At 46.4% G+C, this 12,463-nt stretch overlaps 1 protein-coding gene across 1 annotated transcript in view; it reads left to right on the top strand.

Moving 5' to 3' along the window:
* SLC38A11 (solute carrier family 38 member 11) overlaps window positions 1-12,463 on the top strand; it is a 47,560-nt gene that overhangs the window by 17,793 nt on the left and 17,304 nt on the right. The window contains exon 7 of the mRNA XM_063428625.1: window positions 1,348-1,427. Coding sequence (XP_063284695.1) covers window positions 1,348-1,427 — 80 coding nt within the window. The remainder of the gene's footprint in view (window positions 1-1,347; window positions 1,428-12,463) is intronic.

Below are 12,463 nucleotides of genomic sequence, written 5' to 3'. Positions count from 1 at the left end.
CGTGATTAATCCATATGGCTAGAAAAAACAAAGAATCCAGAAATGCATTAGTATTGTCCATGCAACTTAAAGGGACACTCTAGGCACCCAGATAACTTCTGCCCATTGGTGCCAACTCCCATCACCCTTAACCCTGCAAGTGTAATTATTGTAGTTTTTATAAACTACAATAATTACCTTGCAGGGTTAAGTCCTCCTCTATTGGCTATCTATCAGACACCCACTAGAGGGACTTCTGTGTTCTTCGAGCACGAAAAGTGTTTTAAACAACACTGGACGCTATGCATGAGGCCCTCCAGCATCAACGGAATCCCCATAGGAAAGCATTGAATATTGCCGTGCATGCGCATTAGTTCTCTCCCGCTGGCTGACATTGGCGCTGGATTCAGGTAAGTCACTGAAGGGGTTTTAACCCCTTCAGCAACTTGGGATGGGGGGTGGGAGGGAGAGGGCCACTGCAGGGTCCTGCAGTGCCAAGAAATCGAATATGAGTCCCTTTAAGGTTTCCGACCTTAAATATAGCACGTTTATTAAGTATATAATAAAAGTTACATTTTAGAAGTTACAGCTCCACATATATTTTTCCATTTAGTTAAATCCATATGGCGTTTCAGAAAAAGGGAAATTGGGCATTCACCCTACCATCCCTATTTCGGATGAATTGCAGTTCATTCAGAAACAAATCTCAAAGTCGACTTATATTGGTAAACCATTTTGTTATGCAAAATGACAACAACAAAAATATATATAAAGAACTAAAACATTACGAGTTTATTAACTAAAAAATAGTTGTATTGCCTTGGGAAATGATTTGTAAAATGTACACCAAAGTCTCCATTTAAAAAAATCAGCATTGCCAAGTTCAATATATATTTTTTTGTAACACAGCTTTATTTTAGCTTATGTTTTGAAAACAATACCACACAACGTATTTGTGTAACTCACATTCAAGAAGCAGCATTCAATAAAAAGCTTGTATATACATATATGTTGGTGTCTTTTTTTTAGCCTTACTATCTGTGTCCTAAATTCTACAGATGCTAAAAGGTATTACTCAGAGACATTTATTCTGCTGGGGATGTTGTTCAATTAATAGAGAATAAAGAATGATGGATGCATACATCCAATACATAAGATTTAAGTAGATAAGGAAAATCTAAACCTGTTTCCTGTTTAGACACATATTTAAAATTGCTTTTTTCAATACTGTTTAAAAATGGACTTTAAATAATGGATACATATGTTTTAAGAAAATGGTTGACATTCATTAAGAGTAATAAATGATTCATAGCTCTAAAGTCGTTATTATAGAGAAAGCCAGATAAGTAACGTATTGTTTTCCTGTAGGTATCTTTGGTGTCTCTGGTTTTAACAACAATTGTCTTGTTGATTATCATTATTCGAACATCAACGTTGACTTCAATAATGTAAGTAGTTTTAACAATGGTCTATAAGTATTTAATATTGAGAGAACGTTAAAGGGATACGCTAAGCATCAAAACAAATTTAGCTTATTGAAGACGTGCACCTGTATATATGTCCTTGCAGTCTCTCTGCTCAGTTTTCTTTAATTAACTTATGATCTAGTGGTAACATGTATTAACAAAGATACGTGAAAATATCAATCTACAAATAAAAAATGATTTATTTCAAACAAGCAAAAAAGTGCAGGTAGGAACCTAAATGCGGGACAGTGTGAACAATATATATATACAGTCAGGTCCATAAATATTGGGACATCGACACAATTCTAATCTTTTTGGCTCTATACACCAACACATTGGGTTTGAAATGAAACAAACAAGATGTGCTTTAACTGCAGACTTTCAGCTTTAATTTGAGGGTATTTACATACAAATCAGGTGAACAGTGTAGGAGTTACAACAGTTTGTATATGTGCCTCCCACTTTTTAAGGGACCAAAAGTAATGGGACAGATTAACAGTCATAAATCAAACTTTCACTTTTTAATACATGGTTGCAAATCCTTTGCGGTCAATTACAGCCTGAAGTCTGGAATGCATAGACATCACCAGACACTGGGTTTCATCCCTGGTGATGCTCTGCCAGGCTACTGCAACTGTCTTCAGTTCCTGCTTGTTCTTGGGGCATTTTCCCTTCAGTTTTGTCTTCATCAAGTGAAATGCATGCTCAATCAGATTCAGGTCAGGTGATTGACTTGGCCATTGCATAACATTCCACTTCTTTCCCTTAAAAAACGCTTTGGTTGCTTTTGCAGTATGCTTCAGGTCATTGTCCATCTGCACTGTGAAGCGCCGTCCAATGAGATCTGAAGCATTTGGCTGAATATGAGCAGATAATATTGCCCGAAACACTTCAGAAGTGTTCCTGCTGCTTTTGTCAGCAGTCACATCATCAATAAATACAAGAGAACCAGTTCCATTGGCAGCCATACCTGCCCATGCCATGACACTACCACCACCATGCTTCACTGATGAGGTGGTATGCTTTGGATCATGAGCAGGTCCTTTCCTTCTCCATACTCTTCTCTTCCCATCACTCTGGTACAAGTTGATCTTGGTCTCATCTGTCCATAGGATGAAGTCTTCTCTCGATTGTTGACTTTGACACACATACACCTACCTCCTGGAGAGTGTTCTTGATCTGGCCAACTGTTGTAAAGGGTGTTTTCTTCACCAGGGAAAGAATTCTTTGGTCATCCACCCCAGTTGTTTTCCATGGTCTTCCGGGTCTTTTGATGTTGCTGAGCTCACCAGTGTGTTCTTTCTTTTTAAGGATGTTCCAAACAGTTGATTTGGCCACACCTAATGTTTTTGCTATCTCTCTGATGGGTTTGTTTTGTTTTTTCAGCCTAATGATGGCTTGCTTCACTGATAATGACAGCTCTTTGGATCTCATATTGAGAGTTGACAGCAACAGATTCCAAATGCAAATAGCACACTTGAAATGAACTCTGGACCTTTTATCTGCTCCTTGTAAATGCGATAATGAGGGAATAACACACACCTGGCCATGGAACAGCTGAGCAGCCAATTGTCCCATTACATTTGGTCCCTTGAAAAGTGGGAGGCACAAATACAAACTGTTGTAATTCCTACACCGTTCACCTGATTTGGATGTAAATACCCTCAAATTAAAGCTGAAAGTCTGCAGTTAAATCACATCTTGTTCATTTCATTTCAAATCCATTGTGGTGGTGTATAGAGCCAAAAAGATTAGAATTGTGTCGATGTCCCAATATTTATGGACCTGACTGTATAAATAAATGTGTATATATATATATCAGAAATGATGGTTTGCTTTGGCACAGTTCACTTAAAACAACTTTAGCTTAATGAATCAGTTTTGGTGTATAGATCATGCCTCTGGCGTCTTACTGCAGAACTTTATGCCATTTAGGAGTTAAACAATTTTGTTTATACAGCCCTAGTCACACCTCCCTGCATGTGACTTACACAGCCTTCCTAAACACTTCCTGTAAAGGGTCATCTGATGTTTACATTTCCTTTGTTGCAAATTTTGTTTGAGATATAATTTCTTACAACCTGCACTGTTGTTAGCTTGCTAGACATTGCAGGGCCCCTTGTGTGTGATTAAAGTCCAATTAAAAGAGCAAGAGATGAAAACTGCTAAAATAAGTTAACATCTTTTTAAAAAAATATTTGTAATCGTTTTTTCCACACAAACATAAACATATATTGCACATAAATTCCACTTAAAAAACAAAAAACAGATATATTAGATATTTTAAACAATTAAAAGTAATTTCCCAAAGATTTGTTTTTTACTTCATCAAAAAACCACCAAACATGGGGATAAGTTCTGGTATGTTTATTATGTTTGCAACGGCAAAAAATATTGCTTTGTAGTGGGGATATTTTTGCTAGTCTTGATGGTACCCAATTCCAGCGTTTTAACAAAAACTAAGTTTACATTTGATTGTAAATGATTTTTTTTTTTTTGTTTCATGCAGACTGAGTAAGTCACAGTCACGGGAGGTGTGGGTGGGGTTGCATAGACAGAAACATGTGATTTAGCTTCTAAATGGTAAACAATTGAGCAGTGAGACTTCAGAGGCACGAGCTATAGACAAAAATTGTTTCATTAAACCAAAGTTGTTTTGGTGACAATAGTGTCCCTGTAATCCTGCTTATAGATTTTACATTTTAAGGTTAATTTTGTAAAATAAGACATTGGTAAATGCAATATTTGTTTAGGGAAATACTTTCAAACATCCTTGCTATGTTGTATTTGAAGTATGCTCCGAAGTAATAAAATATAGACTTTCTTCACCCTTCATATACATAAAACATTAGATTCAAGCTATAGATGGGTTTTCACAAGGTATAAACCGTCTATTCTGTGCAGCAATCTGCTGATTTGAGGCATCCCAAGCTGCTTGTTAAGTCTACATGTATAGAAATATAATACTAAATATGCAGAAAGAACAGGGCTCAGAAGCTGCTGCTGTGAATATTGTTACTATGGAAATACATTCCAATAAGAATTGCATTCTGAATAATGAACAGGTTTTTTTTTAAAGAAATGTCAAAGATTTATTTACCTATATCTATGAATATCAACCAGGTAATACAGTAGACATCACAGTGTAGTAGAATCAGGGCCGGCCTTAGGCATTTAGATGCCCTCTGCGAAAAATCTTCACAGCGCCCCCCCCCCCCCCGTCATCCATGTATGCTGTTATGTTTGTGTTGTCTGTGTATGTAATAGTACGTGTGATGACTGTGTGTGATATGTATGCTATGTGTGATATTTGTAATGGGTGTATTAACAGTGTGTGATATGCGTGTATTGGTTGTATGTGACACACACACACACACAGAGTCAGACGGCCATACACACACAGGAAGACATCCACACACACACAAGCAGACAGTCATACACACACAGACACACACAGGCAGACAGTCACACACACCCACAGACACACACAAGCAGACAGTCAGTCATACACACAGACACACACAGACAGTAATACACACAGACACACACAGAGGCAGACAGTAATACACACAGACACACACACAGAGGCAGACAGTCATATACACACAGACACACACACACGTAGACAGTCATACACACACACACACAGGCAGATAGTCATACACACAGAGGCAGACAGTCATACACACAGACACACACACAGAGGCAGACAGTAATACACACAGACACAGTGGCAGACAGTCATATACACACACACACACAGTCACACACACACACAGGCAGACAGTCATACATACACACACACACACAGAGACACACACAGGCAGACAGTCATACAGAGGCAGACAGACATACACACAGACATACAGAGGCAGACAGTCATACACACACACACACACACACACAGAGGCAGACAGTCATACACACACACACACACACACACACACAGAGGCAGACAGTCATATACACACAGACACACAGAGGCAGACAGTCATACACACAGGCAGAGAGTCACACTCACCTGACAATCACACAGTTACCTGTGGAGTTCATTGTTGAGGCAGTGCAGCTCCTGGTGACTGTTTGGTGGGGAAGCAGGGACTCCTTCCTGCTTCCGCTGCAGCCGTTTTCCGGCGCTTTTAGCTCCGCCCCCGCCGCACGGTAAGCTCCGCCCCCGCAGCAAATTAAAAAAAAAATTTTTTTTTTTTTTTTTTTAAATCGGCTGTGCGGCCGCACGGCGCCCCCTGCTCCATGGCGCCCTGTGCGGCCGCACAGCTCGCACACCCCTAAGGCCGGCCCTGAGTAGAATTACTGGCCCATATACACATAAGTGAGATAAGGCAGTGCTTCTTAAACCAAAAATGTTTCAGCTGTGCTTGTATCCACATTTCTTTATTTCACCCTATTCCAAGTGAAAAAAAATAAAAACCTAATAGAAACATATATTCTACAAATGTACCTTTTGTTTACCTTAAAGGACCACTATAAGGTCCCTCCACCCTCAGGGCCACCCTCCCGCTGGGCTGAATGGGTTAAAACCCCTTCAGCCACTTACCTTCTCCAGCAAGAGCTGCGCACGCATTCAAACCGCCCATAGGAAAGCATCACTCAATGCTTTCCTATGTACGTCCAGCGTCTTCTCACTGTAATTTTCACAGTGGGAATCGCGGAAGTGCCTCTAGCGGCTGTCAGGGAGACAGCCACTAGAGGCTGGATTAACCCTCAGTGAAACACAGCAGTTTCTCTGGAACTGCTATGCTTTCAGCTGCAGGGTTAAAACTAGAGGGACCTGGGGGGCGGGGCCTGACCGCAGAGCGGAGCGGTCGCATGTCGCTAATGCTCCCGTGTCTCTCCTCATATATTGCCAACTCTCGATGAACAGGGGCTGTGACCCAACCTATGGTGTCTACCAAATGCCAAGGGACACCGAGACCAGCAAGTGGATGCCACACAAGTGGACTGAAGCACCAGTGCTGACTGCCCTGCTGTTGCGGCCTACAAGCATGGTGGTAGTGGGAGAGACGGCCGCTCTCCCGCTGCCCCAACACACTGCAAAGCGAAGCCAGTGCCATCGTTCCCCCCCTATGGACTGGCGGGGGTTATCCCGGTCCCCGCCAATCTGACTGACGCAAACATACGGGCTGCAGCTGCCCACCCAAGCTTGGGCCCCGGACGCACCAGGCCCTGCAAGATGGCGGACGCAACACAAATACTAAAGCCTGATCCCACCCGACCACAACCCACAAGCCTGGACTTGATCTTCCAGCATTTCTGGGACAAACTGGAGCGACTCCTCGCAAGCCCCCGCTCGGCACACAAAGGTACTCCATGGAGGGTGGGAAGGCAGAGACAGAGTGGGCCTGACCCAGGTAACACATGCCCTCCTCCCCAGCTAACAACACTGACCACCCACCAGGGAGATTACCTCCACAGCGGCGATCACACCGCCGGAAGCCCGACGGCCGCAGGCGCCAGCGAACCACCGGGGCTTTCCGCGCCGCCCACACAGGGAAACGCTTGGCCTCTAAGAGCATCCGAGACTTTGGCACACCGCTGCAGATCCCACACAAGGCACGGGGCCAGGAAAATACCTCACCATTCTCGCTGCATGCCGGTGACCGCCGGGCTCCCCAAGCATCAGCCTCCACAAAGCCACTTGTGGGAGTCGGCTGACGAAGAGACCCAAGTACGGCACACAAGCACGTGAGCAACCACCACACCTGGACCGACACCCAGGGAGACTCTCACCGCTCCAGCTGAACATCCCATAACCCATTCAAACTGACACTTTCGATGAACTCTAGATGCTAGCGGGGAGTAAATATGTTGATTTAGCTATGCCTGTATATGTAGATACCCCCAACAATGTGCAGCATGTGTGTCCCAGGGTGGTAATAAGCCAGCTCACTTGAGCTAACCATTACAATTGTATGTTCCTGCTTTTACTATGTGTGCATTTAAATCTCCAATTCTTAGCATGTTAACAGTATTGGCACCCCAGGCTCCACTTTACTGGCCATACAGCTCAACTTAGATTTACGCTTACCTCCATCTGTTTCAAGTCCTGAAACCACTGCTCAGCAAGTAAACTTTGCTGTCTGATCATATCGTCAGTTAGTGAGACACACTCTGCCTAGACTAGCCCATAGGTCAGAGAGGAAACCGTTCTTCCCACTAAACGTGTCAATCTACAGTTATTAAAGTTACAGTTTTCCATTTAGTAACATGAAGCTAGACCCTCTCGCAAGATAGCTAGCTGGTCTCTGCGTAATTACTATTGAGATACCTGAAGAGCAAGTATTAATCTACATTCCTTAAAATAAAAAGTGCAAGGAATCTGTATACCATGACCTTATTATCTCATGTATGATATAATGTTGGTTTGTACCGCTGTCGTGGCGCAACAAACTCATACTCGTTATGCACAATGAAAATAAAGAATTTAAAAAGATAAAAAAAAAAAAAAACTAGAGGGACCTGGCATCCAGACCACTTCATTGAGCTGAAGTGGTCTGGGTGCCTATAGTGGTCCTTTAATTTCCAGCTTTACAACTTTAGGTTCTATCATAGAGTTACATTACTACAGCCCTCCAACTAAATTTACTACAGAAAACCAATGTTTAGTGAAACATAAAAACATGGATGAATTTAATTATTAATTGTTTCATTGTGATTGTTGTATCTAAAACCATCAAAAGCTGCAGATCTGGGGGCGGGGCCTGGCCGCCGAGCTGGCTGGATGTGGGGCACCTCGGCTTCCTGACAAACCCGCAATAACCAGCTTCAAAATGCCCCTACTCGCCTGAAAACCCTCAGCTGCCGTGAGAGGGCAAAGGGGACCCGACCACCAACCTTCGGGGGAAGTAGCAGCCCCAGCTCCGCTGGCGATGCGGTCTGGTGGGCGAGTGGGATTGCGGCCTGCTGTGAGACCCTGGCGGGAGAAGCGGTCGATCTCCCGTACTTGGTCCGGCGGGACCTCCCACCGCCTGCTAAGAGCCCCCTTACCCCCCCACGTGGGCCGGGGGGGTTATCCCGGACCCCACCGGGGACGCAGCGCTCGTTCAGGGCATCCAGGCTGCAGGAGGACTGACTGGGGACCGCATGGTAAAATCCAAGATGGCTGCCGCGCTCATTGTGAGACGGAGAAGTGAGGAGGAAGTACCTAAGCAACGGCAGACAGACTGAGTGCTCCTTCCACCCACAGGATAACTGTATAGGGGATATACTCCACAAGCAAGCCTCAGCATTATAACACTCACACCAACAGAGGCATCACCTCCCATTAACACCAGTGGAGTACAAGGGAACAACGAGAATGGGGAACAAGCTTCACTCCACTCCTGACTGTCAAGCCCCCACACACTGAAACAACCAGCTACAAGCACAGGTTTAGCACAGCTGCAGGAGGGATCAAACGGCTTCTAACCACATATGCCTCAAGTTATGACAGGCTATGATGTACCTCTTAATCTTGCACCTCATTCACAATTTTAATGTGTGTCTTTTGCATCGGACTCTCTTCCTGCAGTTAGAAAATAATCAAAATGTCTGAGCCTGCATGTATATGCTCTGCTGCTCCCTGGTGGTTAAACTTAATTAAGCTTATAGTAATCTGTTCTTGATGATGACCTTAGCTCCTGTTTTCACTGCAAATATAAGCTTACTGTTTTGTATCACACACATATGCCCAGCACAAATGCCGATCTAGACAAGTTGAGCATCAATTATCTTGCTGTATTTTATTTAACTTCCCGCTAAAGATACGACTGTTTAGCCAAGCTTGCTACAAATATAAAAATGTGCAGACTCTCATGACACTGTTTAACCAATGTATATCTTGCAATACGCTGTTGTGGCATCTGTTGATTCTTTATACCGACCTGCACAGCAAAAAAAAAGAATTAAAAAAAAAAGCTGCAGATCTCTTGTCTGAAGCCTTTGCAAGCCATCACCTAACACAGTCAAACACTTCCCAGTACAACTCAGTGAGAAGTTTGCAAGGCAGGAGTTCCACAGAGCTAAACAAACCAGAAAGTAGCAGGACTGGCGGTGTAACACAGTTAATTTATAAAAGTTACAAATTATACTGAAATCTGCACTTTTGGTAAAATGAAAAATAGATTACACATCTTCAAAATCTGATAAAGCAGTTCAGCAAACACTCCGGCAAGCTTTAGGGTCTGGAGTGTCCCTTTACAGGGACATTATGTGCAGCAAAGCAACTTTATCATGCCCCTGCAATCTAACTGCGAAATTCTCCGCCTGTTATGAGTTAAATCACTTTGTTTATACAGCCCTGGCCACAGAACCCTGCACGCAGAGGCGGCTCTAGACTTTATGAGGCCTTAGGCGAAACGCAAACATGAGGCCCCACTAACAAAAAAGTGTCACATATACACATTGATGCACTGTCTACCTGTGTATGTGCCTGAGAGTGTGTCTGACAGAGAGTATCCTTGTGTGTGCGAATGTATGTCTCTGTGAGCATGTTTGCGTTTTTTTCTGAGACCCTATGTGTATGGGGTAGCTGATGGTGAGAGAGAGCGGGGGGTGTGATGGTGAGAGGGAGCGGGGGGGTGTGATGGTGAGAGGGAGCGGGGGGGTGTGATGGTGAGAGGGAGCGGGGGGGTGTGATGGTGAGAGGGAGCGGGGGGGTGTGATGGTGAGAGGGAGCGGGGGGTTGATGGTAATGTGAGAGGGAGCGGGGGGTGATGGTAATGTGAGAGGGAGCGGGGGGTGATGGTAATGTGAGAGGGAGCGGGGGGTGATGGTAATGTGAGAGGGAGCGGGGGGTGATGGTAATGTGAGAGGGAGCGGGGGGTGATGGTAATGTGAGAGGGAGCGGGGGGTGATGGTAATGTGAGAGGGAGCTAGTAATTTGATAGTGAGATAGTAATTTGAGAGTGAGAGGGGGTAATGTGAGAGTGAGAGGGGGGTGATGTGAGAAGGAGGGGGTGATGGTGAGTGGGGGAGGCTGAGGGTGGTGACACTGAGGGTGGTGGGGGGTAATGCTGAGGGTGGTGAGGGGCGATGCTGAGGGTGGTGAGGCGTGATGCTGAGGGTGGTGATGCTGAGGGTGGTGGGGGGTGAGGCTGAGGGGGGTGATGCTGAGGGGGTGATGCTGAGGGGGTGATGCTGAGGGTGGTGATGTTGAGGGTGGTGGTGGGTGGTGAAGCTGAGGGTGGTGAGGGGTGATGCTGAGGGCGGTGGGGGGTTATGGGGGATGGTGAGGCTGAGGGTGGTGGGGGGTGAGGCTGAGGGTGAAGGGGTAATGGTGAGGGTGGTGGGGGTGAGGCTGAAGGTGGGGAGGGGTTATGGGGGATGGTGAGGCTGAGGGTGGTGGGGGGTGAGGCTGAGGGTGGGGAGGGGTTATGGGGATGGTGAGGCTGAGGGTGGGGAGGGGTCATGTTGCTGGGGTGAAGCTGAGGGTGGTGGGGGGTGATGGTGGGGAGGGGTGATGGTGAGGGTGGTGAGGGGTGATGGTGGTGGGGGGTGAAGCTGAGGGTGGTGGGGGGTGAGGCTGAGGGTGGTGGGGGTGATGGTGGTGGGGGGGTGAAGATGAGGGTGATGGTGGTGGGGAGTGAGGCTGAGGGGGGTGATGGTGGTGGTGGGGGGTGATGCTGAGGGTGGTGGGGGTGATGGTGGTGGGGGGTAAAGCTGAGGGTGGTGGGGGTGATGGTGGTGGGGGGTGAGGCTGAGGGTGGTGGGGGTGATGGTTGTGGTGGGGTGAGGCTGAGGGTGGTGGGGGTGATGGTGGTGGGGGGGTGAGGCTGAGGCTGAGGGTGGTGGGGGTGATGGTGGTGATGGTGGTGAGGGTGAGGCTGAGGGTGGTGGGGGGTGATGGTGGTGGTGGGGGGTGAGGCTGAGGGTGGTGGGGGTGATGGTGGTGGGGGTAATGGGGGTGAGGCTGAGGGTGGTGGGGGTGATGGTGGTAGTGGGGTTGAGGCTGGGGGTGATGGTGGTCGTGGGGGGTGAGGCTGAGGGTGGTGGGGGGTGATGGTGGTCGTGGGGGGTGAGGCTGAGGGTGGTGGGGGTGATGGTGGTGGGGGGTGATGGGGAGGGAGAGCCTACCTTTCCCTGGTGGTCCAGTGGGCTCCCTGGTGGTCCGGTGGCCACTGCTCACGGTCTGCAGCTCCTCAGAGCTGCAGACCGTGTAATCTCGCGAGATTTCAGAGCGTTGCCGTGGTAACCCGCGGCAACGCTCTGATTGGCCAATTCTCGCAAGTCACATGGTCTGCAGCTCTGCACACTGCGGAGCTGCAGACCAGTGTCTGCGATGGTGGCCGGGCAGCCAGGAGGGGCCTCGCACCCGGCGGCATACCGGGCAAGCCGCCGGGCCCCCTCCTGGTGTCAGGTCCTCGGTCAGTGACCGAGGACCTGACACACTCTGCCAACAGGCGGTTTAGGCGGCCGCGAGGCCCCAGCCAGCGCGAGGCCTTAGGCGGCCGCCTAAACCGCCTAATTAGAGAGCCGCCTCTGCCTGCACGTGACTTGCACAGCCTTCCTAAATACTTCCTGTAACAAGGCATCTAATGTTTAAACTTCCTTTATTGCACATTCTGTTTAATTTAGATTTTTTTTCTCATTGCTCTGTTAATAGTTTTCTAGACCTTGCAGGAGCCACCTGTGTTTGATTAAAATTCATTGTACAGAGCATGAAATTAAAAAAAAACCTCTAAAGCAAGTTTACATCTATAAATTAAAACCTTGTTTTTCAGTGGAGGTATGTCTAGGAATGTATAAACAGAAACAAAAGTGATTTAACTCCTAAATGGCAGATAATTGAGTAGTGAAACTGCAGGGACATGACTTATATACTAAAACAGCTTCATGAGTGAAGCTAATAATTCTAAAGATTTAAATTAAAGTGATTCTATAGTGCCAGGAAAACAAACTCATTTTCCTGGCACTGTAGATTTCCCCTCTGTCAAAGTCCTCTCCCGCGGCACCCCCTTCAGTCACTTACCTAGGTTCAGCGCCGATGTCCCTCGGCACTGGCTCAGCTCCGCCCACACAAT

This window comes from Pelobates fuscus, chromosome 8 (assembly GCF_036172605.1).
Source record: "Pelobates fuscus isolate aPelFus1 chromosome 8, aPelFus1.pri, whole genome shotgun sequence".
Lineage (NCBI taxonomy): Eukaryota > Metazoa > Chordata > Amphibia > Anura > Pelobatidae > Pelobates > Pelobates fuscus.
The sequence above is the reverse complement of the archived record's forward strand: the minus strand, read 5'-3'. Positions and strand labels throughout refer to the sequence as shown.